The sequence below is a fragment of the Epinephelus moara genome, chromosome 24 (genome assembly GCF_006386435.1).
Source record: "Epinephelus moara isolate mb chromosome 24, YSFRI_EMoa_1.0, whole genome shotgun sequence".
Lineage (NCBI taxonomy): Eukaryota > Metazoa > Chordata > Actinopteri > Perciformes > Serranidae > Epinephelus > Epinephelus moara.
The window spans coordinates 10,282,842-10,299,092 of record NC_065529.1 but is presented as its reverse complement, the minus strand read 5'-3'; the positions used below and the strand labels follow the sequence as shown (position 1 = coordinate 10,299,092).

At 42.7% G+C, this 16,251-nt stretch overlaps 1 protein-coding gene across 6 annotated transcripts in view; it reads left to right on the top strand.

The window, feature by feature from the left end:
- The window catches only part of plxnb1b (plexin b1b), a 167,070-nt gene that overhangs the window by 139,237 nt on the left and 11,582 nt on the right, over positions 1-16,251 (top strand). For all 6 annotated transcript variants that reach the window (XM_050036910.1, XM_050036911.1, XM_050036905.1 and 3 more), the window contains 18 exons: positions 2,935-3,069; positions 3,193-3,315; positions 4,040-4,133; positions 4,262-4,428; positions 4,672-4,823; positions 5,653-5,758; positions 6,719-6,855; positions 7,090-7,266; positions 7,385-7,613; positions 7,707-7,949; positions 9,774-9,953; positions 10,090-10,238; positions 12,112-12,212; positions 12,603-12,820; positions 12,922-13,100; positions 13,198-13,264; positions 15,072-15,218; positions 15,354-15,519. In XM_050036910.1, coding sequence (XP_049892867.1) covers positions 2,935-3,069; positions 3,193-3,315; positions 4,040-4,133; positions 4,262-4,428; positions 4,672-4,823; positions 5,653-5,758; positions 6,719-6,855; positions 7,090-7,266; positions 7,385-7,613; positions 7,707-7,949; positions 9,774-9,953; positions 10,090-10,238; positions 12,112-12,212; positions 12,603-12,820; positions 12,922-13,100; positions 13,198-13,264; positions 15,072-15,218; positions 15,354-15,519 — 2,770 coding nt within the window. The remainder of the gene's footprint in view (positions 1-2,934; positions 3,070-3,192; positions 3,316-4,039; positions 4,134-4,261; positions 4,429-4,671; positions 4,824-5,652; positions 5,759-6,718; positions 6,856-7,089; positions 7,267-7,384; positions 7,614-7,706; positions 7,950-9,773; positions 9,954-10,089; positions 10,239-12,111; positions 12,213-12,602; positions 12,821-12,921; positions 13,101-13,197; positions 13,265-15,071; positions 15,219-15,353; positions 15,520-16,251) is intronic.

Genomic DNA, 16,251 nt, shown 5'->3' with positions numbered 1-16,251 from the left:
TGAAATATTTTGTATAACATTTCGTAAACAATGAACATGGCTACTGATTTTAAAACTGCTATGGTAAATGTGTTGAACGAACTGGAATGTACATTTTCTTTAAAAGAGGGTTAAAGGGCTGCACTGAAAGCTTTTATTGAAAAAAAGGATGTGTTTGCCATCCTTCCTACGGGGTTTGGTAAAAGCTTAATTTACCAACTGGCTCCGTTGATCGGGAAAAAGATGGGACTCCAGTGAAAACCCAGTGGCTATTGTTGTTTCTCCGCTAGAAACATATTTTAGGGAAGTGCTCAGACATTGCCCGCTTTAATAGAGGGATGTGAAAACACCTCTCTAGTGACAAACCTGGCACAGATACAAGTCAAGGTCAGACACTGTAGGGGACAGAAACAGAAGAAAAACCCATTTTCCAGTAGGGCTGTGCGATATGACGATATATATCTTGTGATGAAAGAAAAATGTCTATCGTCTCATATTTAGCTCTATCATTTATATCGTTGTGACGCAAATTACACTTTTTATGGCAATATTTTTCATCATTTGGAGTCTGTCCATCTTTTGCACGGATCACATTGATAAATTACTCTTCTTGGCTTTTTAATTCGCGAAGCTTTTATGGCACTTACACTAACATAACGAGTTTATATAACTCCGCTGTCTGTCTCTGCTGCGCTGCACACACTGACATTTGGTCACACTGCACTACTTATTCATTGGATTAAAATGTGCTATATCGTGATATGTATCGTTATCGGGATATGAAATGACCTATATCGTGATATGAGATTTTGGTCATATTGCCCAGCCCTATTTTCCAGTGGTGGGGGACTTTTAAGAAAATTTGTAACTATGATTTTTCTGACCATTATTATGATTTATCATGTGATTATTTTCTATATATTTCTGTAAGATATGATTGTGCCAAGTATAACCACAAACTTGTCTTGTTTCTACATGAAGAGAATCAGTTGAATTAATGCAGTTGCTTGAGATAACTAGTTAGAGTAAACTTACCTGAAGAAAACTTGAGATAGATTAAGATATTACCTTTGTGGTATACTTTACGCCACTCAGTAATAATCTCATATTCAGAAGTATTGTTCTGTTTTTGTAACAGCTGCATAATTGGCCAGTAATGGCAGTACTGACAAACTGCTGATAGTGAAGTTACACCTTTTACAGTATGTCAGTCAAGCCAGCAGCAGCAACATGCATTTTAGCTTAATGGTGTGGCTCTGCTTATGTGATGCTCTGGAGCAAACCTGAGCGAGCCTGGCACAGACTGGCAACAAACAGTTTTGGCCTCCATAGCTAATTTCCCCATGACAACATTATTAGTGGTGAATTTTTATACAATTCACCTGATTACATAGTTTAAAATATGGTCACCTTTGCTCCAAAAATCCAAGATGAAGTCCACAAGCCAAATGGTGACGTCTTGGTGGCTACCTCCATTAGTTTTATACAGTCGATACCAAAAACCAGGCACCCACCTTACCCACAATGCAACTTGACCACTTACAGTTTGGTCAGAGATTGGGATGTGTTATGTTAGCAACGGCTAAAGTAGCCTAGAGCCTGTAGCCTGCAGCAGAGATGAACAGCTACAGAGGTCTGCTCAGCTCACTTCTTTCTAAAGGTGCGGACACACCAAACCGACATCAAAGAACTAGTGGCAACGAAAGCCAACTGTTGCGTCGTCTACGTCGCCTCACGTCGCCCTGTGTCAGTTGCATATGAACACACTACAAAGACTACATCCGACGGCCAAGCAGCATGTACATTCTGCACCTGCGTGAGAGAGAGCGGAGTGAGACAGTGGGACATCCTGTCAGCCGAGGGGTTGTGCAGCTGTGCACTGCAGCACCTCCATGGACTATTACATCCAGACGGTCCCGGTGTTTCCTCCGCAGGCTCCACTTCACTCAGCTTCACTCAGCTGCCCGATAAACCCGCTGTTTCTTCCCACTTTAACCTGAATAACAAACCAGGGCTTGGTGCTATGGTTGGATCCAAACGGAGAGCCAGGGCTAGCTCAGAGACTAGCGGAGGCTAACTGTCTGTTCTTCCCTCCGGTCATGCTGCGGCTAACGCTCGGCTAGCTGCTCCCAGCTAGCTCTGGTATGTTATTCAGGTTAAAGTGGGAAGAAGCAGCGGATCTGTCAGGCAGCTGAGTGAAGTGGAGCCTGAGGAGAAAGCACCGGCAGGCAGATTCACTCGCTACAGGGGCGAGGAAATAAAACCTGAACAGCCAATCAGAGTGATCTCTCTCACAAACAAGCTCCGCCTCTGATTCAACATGCTCAATCGGCCGAAAAAGCCGCCGACACTGAAGTGCCGACGGTGTGGGACACACCGCAAAAACTAGGGCGACAGACGCTCACCGACGGCCCGACTTTGGTCAGCGGCTGACCATCGACTTGGTGTGTCAGGGCCTTAACTCCACACCTCTGGATTGTTCTTACTTTTCAAACTTGTAGCTTTCAGACCTGACTGATGCTGACTCAAGTGACATCACTTGAGGCCATTTAACAGACTTCACACAGCTCCCTCTGGAGACACTAAAGGCTTTACAACTTAACAACTTCTTTACATATCCAGTCGTACTCGCCAACTCCTGTAAACAAACTTGGATGCGTCAAACCAGTTGAGTTCCCCTTTAAGACAACTGTCTACAGTTTTGTGGCATTAAAGCATCTATGTTGCCTGGGTTCAGACCTTTGAATCTGCCCACACCACTGAGTTTGAGTTGACTGATTCTGAAGATGGAACAGGAGTGTAACAAGTTGATAGTTCTGCCTGAAACGTGTGTGTGTGTGTGTGTGTGTGTGTGTGTGTGTGTGTGTGTGTGTGTGTGTGTAAAAACATAATGATTGAGTGAGGAAGGCAGGACTTGTGTGTTAATACCTTGAATGTGTGTGTTTTGGGTCACAGGGGGATGAGGGTTCCTATGTCAGCTGGGGTTCCTCAGCCTGTCCCTGTGTGGAGAAGGTCCAGGGTTCATCCCTTCTCCCTGTCAGAGTGGAGAGGAAGATCACTTTACTGGCCCGCAACCTGCACCTTTATCAGGTACACCACACACACACACACACACACACACACACACACACACACACACACTCAGCCCTTACATAGGTCAAGGATGATTCTATTGGCCTTGGCTTTATCAAACACAAGTCTTTATGTGTTCAGGATACGGAGCTGGACTATGAATGTGTGTTGGTCATCGAGGGACAGACGGTGGTGGTGGATGCCTACGTGGAGACTGATGACATGAATCCATCAAACTTTGACATCACCTGTCAACTCCACCAGGTCTGATAATGTGCAGTCACTCTTTATAACACAGTGGCACTGTGTAGGACTTAAATCCAGTGCATGTATTTAATAATGATAAACTTGTGTTTTTGAGGTAGGATTAAACGTCTACTTTCATATCTGATATTGTTATAGTGTCACAAATAGTAGCTGGCCATTTTTTCTTTTTTTATGCCTCTGCACCAGCGACAGCTGTGGCCAGGGGCAGTATGTTTTCAGGCTGTCTGTCTGTCTCATTTTCGTGAAGGCGACATCTCAAGAACGCCTTTAGGCAACTTCCTCAAATTTGGCACAAACGTCCATTTGGACGCAACAATTAACTTATCAGAACTTGGAGGTCAAAGGTCTCTGTGACCTTGAATCTGTCACATTCTCGTGAGCGCAAAATCTCAAGATGGCTTTGAGGGAATTTCCCCAAATATGGCACAAATGAGCTGATTAGAACTTGGTCGTTAAAGGTCAAAGATCAGTGTGACCTCACAAAACATGTTTTTGGACATAACTCAAACATTCATACACTAATTTTTATCCAAAAGGTCACCTTCACTGTGACATAATTATGTTCTGTAAAAAGCAGTGAAGCATCCATGATTTCACAGACATGGATGTAAACTGTAACTGCAACTTGACAGGGGTGTGGACTCATACAACCACGAGGCAGTAATTCTATTTTTTTATTTTTTTTATTTCTATAATTTTAATGAAACCATTGTTTCTCCAGTACACATATTCTGCACCAGTGGATGAATACAATGCCATGGTGTATGTGAAGAGGAGGGACACCTTCCATGTGGACAGCTCTCCTGATCTATACGGTGAGGTCAAGTTCTGCTTGTTTACACTTAACATATGTCTGTTTTCCTCAGAGAATTTTTTCTTCAAAGAAAACACTTAATGTCACGTAAACATTGTCTGATGCTCTTGTTTGTCTGTCTGCCCTCAGTGACTCTGTATAACTGCTCTGTGGGCCGCTCTGACTGCAGCCGCTGCCACACAGCTGATCAAAAATATGGTTGTGTGTGGTGCGGTGGTGCTCAGGCCAGTTGCTTGTATACCGACTCTTGTAGTGAGCCCATACAACAGACATGCCCCGCCCCTGTCATCCACTCTGTGAGTATTGAATTTTAACCTCTTCACTTACTTTTCTGTATTTTGGGTGGGCTGGAAACACATAATTGAAGATTTATGATGCATTAGTCACCATTAATCTTCTTATTTATGATCAGAGCTCTTTCTTCACCATCAGTGTCGGTGCTTAAATAAATCAGCAGTTACAGATGAATCATTAGAAAGAGATACCCAGTGTGTCCAGAAAGTTTCTTATTAAATAAAGCATTCCTTCACTCCTCTCAGATTGAGCCACTCTCTGGCCTGTTGGAAGGCGGCACCTTGGTGACTGTCTCAGGTTCTAACCTGGGCCAGAAGGCTGAAGACATCCTTCACTCTGTGACAGTAGCTGGGATTCCTTGCACTGTCATCCCAAGCCTCTACGAGGTTTCCTCCAGGTACAGAACTGCTGCTGGGGGGGGAACCTTAATTTTCATGTTTGTAAAAGAATACTTTGACAACAAAATGATCATCTGTATATCAGTTACTCACTTATGTTAGGTTGAATTCATGATGATCACTTTGTTTTTCTTGCATGCCTCCACAGTGAACAAAGAATCAAAAAACAAAAAAAAAAGTTGATAAATTTAAGTACATAGGGGCCGCTTTTATCAGCAGTAAAACTAATATAATCTAATTATAAATTAATAATCCAAGTCTCATTTAAACAGTCTTGTGCTCAGTACTTTCCAAACACTTCCACCTAAACACGCATAGATGAGTAGCACGCCTGGGTAAGCGCATTCATCTGAACTCTGCTTACATAGTAAGGTTTCAGCAAAAATGTATGTGTTTGGGAAGTACTGAGCATACTACTGGATAAATGAGATTTGGATATACTGCATGAGTTGTGTGAGAGTTTGTAAACAGATGTTTTGATATAGTTTTGCTGCGGTCCCTGTTTACTTCAATTAATCAGGAATTTTCTCAGTTTTTGGATTCTCCATTCACCATGGAGGCATGTGAGAAAATCAAAGTTTCCATCATGAATACAAATTAACATGGGTGAGTAACTGATCAAATGGTGGAAATGGTCACTTTGGGGGGGTTAAGTGTAACTTAAAAGGCATGTGATGAAATCCTTTGTAAATCGAGCAGATTTCTCAAAAGTAAACACTAGTAAACATACTCAAAAGCATACTTGTTACAGCTGAACCATTGCCAGGTCGCATGCATGACCCCACTTTATTGTGAGCAACTGTCCCAAAAATAAATTCTGTGTTCCAGGATTGTGTGCAGGACCAAAGCCAGTGGAGGAGAGAAGGTGGGCTACATGTCTGTGAAAGTGAGCGGAGGAGAGTTTGGTGTGTCCAGCCAGACATTCAGCTACCAGGTACATGAGATCAGATTGAATTATAGTCGATTAGATGAGCTTTGTTAACAAGTCGCGTTGTTGCAGAAGCAATGAGTGATAGCTCTAATGTGTCGGATTTATGGGGATATATTGGCAAAAATTGAATAATAATGATAATTATTATTGTTGTGCTTTTGTTACCTTAGAATGAGCAGTTTATATCTACATAGGGAGCAAGACTTCATTTATGGAGATCGCCGTATTGTACCACCATGTTTCTACTATAGCCCAAAGTGGACAAACCAATCACTGGCTCTAGTTAGAGACATGCATGTCATCTATTGCACGTCTGTCCGTCCTGGAAGAGGGATCCCTCCTCAGTTGCTCTTCCTGTGGTTTCTACCGTTTTTCTCCCTGTTAAAGGTTTTTTTTGGGGAGTTTTTCCTTATCCGCTGTGAGGGTCCTAAGGACAGAGGGATGTCGTATGCTGTAAAGCCCTGTGAGGCAAATTGTGATTTGTGATATTGGGCTTTATAAATAAAATTGATTGATTTATTGATTGATTGATGCATGTTTTTGCATTGGCTACTGTAGTTAGTTGTTGTTCTGCAGTGAGCAGTGTCAGAAAAAAACTGATTCATAATGTGAAACTGCTTTTTTTCTGTGTTTTTACTGGTTTAAATCACCTGGTTCGTTTGTTTTGGAGAGGAAGAGACCTCTGCGGATAATTCAGCTCCCACTAAAAACCTCCTGAACAAAAACACTGATGGAATCCTAACCAGGAGAAGTTTCACCTGGTTGCAATCAGCAGTCCTCACCACTGGATGCCACTAAATCCCCCTAAATCTTACACACTGTTCCGTTAAAGCATTTCGGAGACATACAGTTTTGTAAATCAGACAGTTCTTTTCATTTTTAAATAAAGCTGTTGATTTGAATTGATTTATTTAGATTGATGCAGTCAACAGCTTTCTTCTCCCATCCTCTCCTCCCTCTCAGGACCCTTTTGTGATGGGGGTGTCTCCTGAAAGGGGGCCCAAAGCCGGAGGAACATCCCTGACAATTACTGGCCGAAACCTGCTGACAGGACGTCCCTCTGACCTCACCATCACTGTGGGAGGGGTGCCCTGTAGAATGTAAGACCCTCTCTCTTGCACACACATACACACCTGCACAAATGAGTACTGATGGTCTGTTGTTGGTTTAAAGTAAGCTTTAATGTAGAAGCTGCTATTACTGATATTTCCTCTGTCACCATAAAGACTTCTTCACTAACAGTCCCTCTGCCAGTATGACCTTTGACCTCCTCGTGTCAGAGGGGGGAAGAGAAAAGACCATTTCACTGAGAGTATAACTCTGTCTGTCCTCAGTGTGTCAGAGGTGCAGAGCTCCAGTGTTCAATGTGTGACAGGCAGCAGTAATAAGACAGGAGATCAGCGAGTCACACTGCATTACGGCAGCAGCCAACGCCACCTCCACACTTCAGCCTACCGCTACACCCACAACCCAAACATCACTGAAGCCAAACCCGCAAAGAGCTTCCTGAAGTGAGTCTGGCAACCTGACCTTCAATCTCCTAGCATTCACCTCTTGTTCCTGCTTAGAAAGTTGTTAGGTGCAGAAAGTGCCGTATGTGCAGAATGTAAGAGTTCTCTGTGTGTTTAGTGGAGGTCGGCTCATCCGTGTGTCGGGACACAACCTGGACGTGGTGCAGGAGCCCCGGATGGTGGTGACCGTCTCTCCCTTGGCATCAGTCAGCCAGAATAAAAGGAAGAAGCGAAGGAGGAGGAGGAGTGGAGAGCAGGGGGAGGACAGGCAGAAGACTTTGGGAAGGCCAGTGAGGATGGTTCTTGAACCTGTCTGTCCTGGAGACCCACTCTGCTCTGTCAAACAGGTCTGTGTGTGTGTGTGTTGTTTTATTTTTTAAACTGAAAGCAAGTTTCTTCCTCTACTAAATGTCTTCTCTGCCCCCTCCCTATCTCATCAGTTCACTGAGCGTTGTGAGGTGAACTCCTCCTCCCTGATCCTGTGCCGCTCTCCTATGGTGGACTCTTCTGCCTTGGTGTCAAAGGTCACTGCAGAGTTTTTACTGGACAACCTGCGCTTTGACTTCAGCAGTCTGAGCCCTCAGAGCTTCAGCTACGCGCCCAACCCCACCCTGCAGCCCCTGAACCAGCAGGACCCTCTGAAGGCTTACCGCTACAACCCTGGCAGCTTCATCCAGCTGGAGGTCAGAGGACAGACTGATAGGCAGGCTGCTCTGGAAGTAGTCCTTTTACTGAGGGAAGCAATGAAGGCATTGCCAGTTTGTCTAATGTACAAGTGTGCTTTGTTATATTTATTGATTGATTGATTGATTTATAAAGGCTTCATCAAGTATGTGGATGATGTGATACACACAGTGGTTTCACATTATTCCACTGATCAACAGGCAGCAGTAACATGGCAACATATGCTGCAATGCTCCAGCAGTGTCAGGGAGTTGTTTCCACCCGTCCAGACTGTGCTTTGTCAGTCTCAGGTGTACCTGGCCTCAGCTCAGCTAAAATGATAAATATCCTGTCACAGTCCGTTACATATCCACCAGCTTGCCAATATGCAAACAGTAGAATTTTCACATTAACATAAATGTTAACATGGTAACAACTACTGGACAATAACATGGTGACTGTAAACATGCAGACAGGGATTCTAGAGTAAGAGGTATCCAGCCCTGGACTCGTCATGTCTACATTCACTTATGCCACTATTTTACATCAATGTGAAAGATCATCTAAAGGGACAGTTCACTCCACAATTAAACATACATAATTTTCATCTCCCCATGCAGTTGTGTTTATCAATCTAGATTGTTTTGTGGTGAGTTGCTGAGTGTTGGAGATATCGTCTGTAGTTACACCCTCTGACTTTATCACTGTGCAGAAGGAAGTGTGCATCTTGTCGTGGATGAGAGGCTCATGCTCGTGACAGCACAAGTTGTAAACAGTTATGCCATCCTCCACAGCTGAGCTGTAACATTAGCTAGCTCAGTGGTGCTTAGTAAGCTGGCAGTAGATGAGACATTGCTGAAGAGTTTTTGAATTGTATGTTTTTGGTACAGTGAGCACCACAAGCTGTGTGCCATCTAGTATATTGGAGCAAAAGCAGACACCTCTACAGCTCCAACACCTGGTAACTCACACCAAAACTATCTTAACTGACAAATAGCACTACAGGTATGAGGAACAATATGTTTGATTTAGGGGTGAATTGTCCATTTCAACATTCATCCTCTGTCAACCTTTTAGCTATTGTTTGACTTAGAAAAGCTTCTGGGGGCAACAACAGGAGATCCAGTGTAGCCTGTGGATATTTGGGCTAAAACTTCCTCCTCTGTGCACCACTCATTCTTCACAGTTCAATTAGTACTTTGAGACACATCCAGTCAACATTTCAGCAAATCTCTCCAAACAGATATCTGCTTATTAATGCAAATAAATTAGAAAAAAAAAGCTAATAAAAAGCCAAATTGTCATCAGATGATAGTTGATGGGTTTCAGGTTTGCATTTTGGCCAGTGCGTTCCGCCTCTCCACACAGACTACATGCAGGCAACCAAAGCCCTTCAAACATGAAAAGTCAATACTACTCAGTAGGGGTGTAAATCACCATTTTCATCATGATACAATGTTATAAAGATTCTTTAGACAACAATACGATATTTGCCAATAATACAAAGTCTGCTACGATATGATTTTGATTAAGTACGATTCAGGGGCCTGCGATGGATAAGAGATGATATTATATGCCCATTTAACACAGTCTGTTACAGAACAAGCCGCCACCCCTTTCTTTTATACTTTTGGCCACAAAGATAAAAAGGCAGGTTTTGTGTAATGTCTGGCAAAGATGTCAGAAAACAACTTAAACCATTCTTTCTACTTTAAAATCTAATAAGGTTGAAGAGTTTTCACAAAAATATATACCGTATATACTGTACTGAATTTATTTTTCTGTATGGCCTGAAAACAAAGGAGCAAAGATAAACCAGAAGTTCCATCTCTGTGTGTTCTCAGGGGGAAGACCTGGACCTGGCCATCACTAAGGACGAGGTGGTAGTGTTGATTGGGGAGGGTGTGTGTGCTGTTAAGACCCTCACCAAAAACCATCTGTACTGTGAGCCGCCACCTCAGCAGCCTGCACCAGGACCCAACAGCAAGAAACGCGAGGGCTCCGACAATCTGCCTGAATTCACAGTGAGTCCACACGTTCATTTGCAAACAACAGAGGAATCATTACGTCTTCCGGCTGTTTGTGCACCTGACAAGGACACTGCTGTGTGTGTGTGTGTGTGTGTGTGTGTGTGTGTGTGTGTGTGTTTGTTTGTTTCAGGTCCAAATGGGCAACCTGAACTTCTCCCTTGGTAAGGTTCAGTATGACAACCTCAGCCTGTCCACCTTCCCTCTGGAGGCCCAGATTGGAGTAGGGGTCGGGGCGTCCATAGTCGCCCTCATCGTCCTCATCATTGTGCTCATTTACAGGTCAGTGGGTGCACTGTGTGTTTCTTTGCAAGTTTACTCAAAAGTGCACCAAATAAAAGAAAAATTACACATAATTTGATCAGTTTATAGGTCAGTTAAAGGGACAGTTCACCCTGTAATCGAAAAAAAAGTATTCTTCTTCATACCTGTCATGCTGTTTATCAGTCTAGGTAGTTTTGGTGTGAGTTGCCATGTGTTGGAGATATCAGCCGTAGAGATGTCTGCCTTCTCACCAATATAATGGAACCACGTGACACTCAGCTTGTGGTGTTCAAAGCACTGAAAAATGCATTTGAAAAACTCAACAGCAATGTCTCTTTCCAGAAATCATGACCTGGTTACTCAACATTATCCACAGACCTTGCTGTGAGCAGTTTCATTTAGGAACTATTTTCTTCCTGCCAAACTGCACCCACTAACGATATCACTGCGCAGAAGGAAGCTGTGATACGGTTGCTGTTGAGTTTTTCAAATGTATTTTTTCAGTGCTTTGAGCACAACGAGCCGAGTGCCATCTATTTCCATTATATTGGAGAGAAGGCCGACTTCTCTATAGCCAACCTCCATCACTTGGCAAGTCACACCAAAACTATCTAGATTGATAACAACAGTAATTAGAGCTTGGTAGTGAACATTTCTGGGTAACAACTAAATTGCTGTAATGCTATAAATTAGGCAGCAGAACTGTCAATTCAAATAATGATGAAAATGCATTAATCTCCTAAAACAACGGGGCTCAAGTTGTAGCCCACAGTGTAACAGTGTAAATCCACGGCAACATTACACTTCCTTTTTACATTTCCGAAGGCATTATAGGAAATGTACTTTCAAAATGTAGAACAGGGATGGGAGAAGGCACAGCTGTCTTCATTTTGTCTTGTGTGAGAACGCAAATACGCAAATATTATTCCACGGAAAAGTGATGTTTTTTTATTTTGTTTTGTTTTTTTGGAATGAGGTAGATTTTTCTGAGCTTCCAAACTGCAGGTAAGATCAACAACCAATCATGTTGCACAGAATTAAAACAACACAGAGGCTCCCTTGTCCAAACCAGGAAGGCAACCTCTATCTCTTATACTTTAAACCTTGACAAAGGCAGCACAAACCAGATCCGCTGCCATTACCTTTCACAATAAAAGCCCCAGACATATACACTGCATGACTTTACCAGAGGGAACTCAAATTCACCCAGAGCATTTTGCTAGAAGGAAACTTAATAAAATAGCTTACAGTGCCTTCAGCACCTTCAGACAGACTGTCAGACAATTCTCTGGGTCAATAGGATCCCAGTTGTTGATCCTCTGCCTCCCCAGATCCAGCACTAGCATCCCCAGTAGGACCTCAACAGTCATTTGTTCCTGAAGGATGAGCTGTCACGAATCTGTTCAAACCCGTTACTGAACAAATGTTACAACTGTCTCAAATTTGAATCACTGACGATAAGAATAGTTTTGATATGAAATACTGGCATGCAAGGATTTTTCACTTTCATGTCATTAATTCATCACAACCCAGGTGTGTAAAAGCCTTAACAGTTACACCTCTGTGTGTTACAGAACCTTTAGACAACCAACACTATTACACAGGGAGGGAAGAACATTGTTAGGTCATAACATGTTTTTGTGAAGTGCCACAGTGAGAACTGGAGGATCAGGATAGTCACCATATCAGGCAGTGTATCCATTCTGCCCCAGCATGACCCAAGACTAACCCTGATCCTTACTGGTGGGGGATTGTTGGGTCAAATTACTTGGGTCAGCTTTTTTCCCAATCTCATGGATTTCCACTAATCCAGTGTGAAACTGGTATTATTTGTCCTCTATCTTCTCTCCCCACCTGACCCTCTGTTCCCATCTTTGTTACTGTCTGTCAGGAGGAAGAGTAAGCAGGCTGTGAGAGACTACAAGAAGGTCCAGATCCAACTGGAGAACCTGGAAACCAGCGTGAGAGACCGCTGCAAGAAAGAGTTCACGGGTAAAGAGTGTGCCAGAAGAGTAACGTTACATGACAAAGGAGAGAACAGGAAAGAGAGGAAGGAGGTTTGGAGAGGAGAGGCAGAAGAACAAGAAAGTTTATTTTAGTTTGTGGAGGCCAACAGATCCACTTTGTTTTCATTCTGGCCTTATGAGATTATCCCATTACATCACATCTCCTGGATGAAATGTTCCTCACATCCCACATGGCTGCTGCAGAGGATTTTAATTTTAGCCTGCCAACAAGTCCAGTGTCAATATTTACCAGCTCCTACCTCCCAACACAGTTCTAGACACGCACTTTGAATATAAAGTATGGTAGAAACTGAAGACAAAGAGCTTGTAGTAAAACCTCCTGATCTGTCACCCTTCTCCCACTACCCCGACTTAGACCTGATGACGGAGATGATGGACATGTCCAGTGACCTGGTGGGCTCTGGTATTCCTTTCCTTGACTACCGGATGTATGCTGAGCGCATCTTCTTCCCCGGCCACCGGGAGTCTCCGCTGAGGCGAGACCTGGATGTTCAAGAGTGTCGAAGGCAGACGGTGGAGCAGGGATTGGTGCAGCTGTCCAACCTGCTCAACAGTAAACTCTTCCTTACCAAGGTTGTCATCACCGTCATCAGTGTCACGAGCAGAATGAGGCTTTGAGACAATACCCACATTTTGAGCAAAGGAATAATTTTCTACTCTTCTTTTCCTCTCAGTTCATTCACACTCTGGAGAGCCAACGGACTTTCTCTCCCAGAGACAGGGCGTACGTGGCCTCCCTGCTGACGGTGTCACTGCATGGCAAACTGGAGTATTTCACCGACATCCTCAAAACTCTCCTCAATGACCTGGTGGAGCAGTATGTGGCCAAGAACCCCAAACTGATGTTGCGACGGTAAGAAGAAGAACGAGAGTGAATGTTGTCATGTTGTGTTGTAAAGATGCTCAGCAGCGATTCAGACTCAGTGTTTTGTTTTGTTTTTCCTCTGCAGAACAGAGACAGTGGTGGAGAAGCTGCTGACCAACTGGATGTCCATCTGCCTCTATGCTTTCCTCAGGGTCAGTCAACACATGATACATGGTTTTATATTCCTGCTATAAATATGCAATCAAATGTCATTTCAGTCAAACACGTTAGGAGCACCGAAAGTTCGGATTTTTTGAAGTGGGGTTGTATGGGTTACTTATCCATAGACAGTATATTACATACAGTAGATGTCAGTCGGTACGCCCCCAGTTAGGAGAAACAGGCTGGAATCCAACACAGAAGCTCAGCAATGTACTGCTGTGGAGGGGTCAGCAACAAAACATACTTTAGCCACCTAAAGAAGTCCCACCTAAAGCAATCAATATCAGTTGAAGTGTACTCTATATTTAGTATTTTCACTGCTTTACCTGTCTGTCAGACAGCTCTTTTCAGTGAGGAAGCCATTAACGGCCTCATTTTCCCACCAATGCTCTCGTCAAAGCCACCAGACTCCATTGACAAAAACAGTAATTTTAGCTTGCTGAACACAGGAGCTGCTGGTCTATGCTGCCTTGATCAGTTATCAGTAATCTGAACTAACCATTTAAATTCCAAAGTCACAAACACAAAAAAGCTGAATGATGGAGGCAGTGGCTTCTGTGTTCAGCAATGTTAAATCACTGACTTCCTCAGTGGAGTCTGGTACTGAAGAGAGCCATATAACAGCTTAATTTTCCTGTTGGAAATCACTGTCTGGCATTAAGGTAAAGCATTTAAGATATTTTAAATATAGTGTACACATAAACTGATATTGTTTTAGGTAGGACTTTTTTTAGGTGGTTAAAATATGTTTGTGATCCCCCTCCACAGCAGTACATTACTTAGCTTCCATGTTGGACTCTAGCCTGCTTCTCCAAACTGGGGGTGTGCTGACTGAAATCTATCTCTGAACTATGTGTAATGTGTAATGCCTGGCAATGTGCTCCAAAGAAATATGGGACATCATTTCACAGGTCTACCACTGGGTCCATACAATCTAAACTGACAGTCAACAGTTATTTAAAGAAAAAAAAAGAGCCAACGACTAACTAACTAACAGCAGGGCAGGGATACGCACTGCTGAAATGAGAGCTGGTCATAAATAATACTGCTACCTTATAATCTTCACGTGGGGCATCGGCCTACAGTTTATGTTACAGTTTAATGAGCTCAGTAGTAATATTAATAGTAACAGTACTATTAATAGTAATTGTAATAGTACCAAGGAAACAGCCACATCAAAACTATATATTTATGCCATTTGGAATGTTTTTCAGTACAGTTTGTGTTGTCCTTAGTTGCACTAAAGCAGAGTCCAGCACAATAATAATAATAAATTTTATTTGTAACGCAAATCCTAAAATAACCATGCACTGTTATAATTTGATCAGGCAGCACATTTAAAGTGATTATTTTTTTAATACATTTCATACATGTGAATCTAAGATAATACATTTTCAAACTAAGGTAATTCAGGAAATGCAGTGTTAATGGATATTTTTTACTTATTCTCATAATACTGAGCAGCACATCTCCACAGTTAACCTGCCTGTTAGTAACACATCTGATTGAAGGGGCTCTCATATTCCAGGTGGTAGAGGAGACAGAGCCGACACACAAGTCAGCTGTCAGAGGATTAAAACACTGAGTTAAATTAGTATTATAACTGTTTTATTTTAATATATTTATTATTTAACACCTACAATGTTCTTTACCATCTGCAAATCTCCTCTTTTGCAGGTCACCCAATGCAGGACTCTGCACTTAAGACATGTTTTGTGTAATAGCCAATGTTAGATGTTAGTTACCAGTCCAAAAGAAACATTGCAAGTTCATCATAAGACCTGTGTGTGTGTGCAGGACTCAGCAGGGGAGTCTCTCTACATGCTGTTCAGGGCCATAAAGCACCAGGTAGACAAAGGACCTGTGGACGCTGTGACCGGCAAGGCCAAGTACACCCTCAATGACAACCGCCTGCTGCGAGAGGATGTAGAGTACAAGACCCTGGTGAGGAGAACTCTGACTTTAAACCAAATTATCATTTACATCTGATTAAAGAATCCCAGACATCCACCATGACCTTCAGGAAGTTGGGCTATTTCCTTCTCTCACACCTCTTGCTCTCTCTCTTCTCTTCTGCAGACTCTGAATGTTTTGGTGCAGGGTGGAGGAGTGAATGAGAGCCAGCCGCTGCCCTCCAAAGTGCTGGACTGTGACACCATCACACAGGTGAAAGAGAAGCTGCTGGACCAGGTCTACAAGGGCACCTCCTTCTCCCACCGACCCCACGCAGACTCACTGGACCTCGGTGAGAGTCCATACACACCAGATCACACACCTGGCACTTTAGATACATTCTGATATTTTTGCTTTTCATCCTTATATCAGTAAGCAACAGTAATGTGAGAAAAATGATGAAGGTGTGAATTTCTGTTTCTGTTGTTGAGCTGTGGCGCCCTCTACTGCAAGACAAAAATAAATACAAGAATTTAATTGGTCGATCTTTCATCTAAGTTAGCGCTGCTAAAATGACAATATGTGCTGTTAATACTGACAAGATCCATAAGTAACCAAAACACCAGCTGGAATAAACATGGAACAGGTTGTCTACAGGAATCAGACACTGTAGTTTAATGCTTTTTAAGACCCTTTCAAGAACATTTTTAAACAAATTAAGACTGATTTTTGGAAAGTCTTTGTTTTCTTATTCAAGTATTGTAGGTAAGTCTAAAGGTAAGTAGTATACATGTAGTCCCTTGCAGAGGTTCCTACAGCTCAAGGCAAAGACTTCTTAGATCTAAGACTCTTTAAATGACACCTGAAATTTAAGGGGAAAAAAAACACAAATCAAGTCAATTAGGATTAGGGACAGTTTTGGCAAAATATTTATTGTAACATAAAACATGACCTCTAGTGGAGTTGAGGGTAGAACAGAACTGGGAAGTACATGGTGTTTGTCAGTGGGTTTCACAATCTGCATGTGGGATTGCGCAGCCTTGATTCCCATTGTATCGAGCTTGAAATTATCTTTGCATAAAAT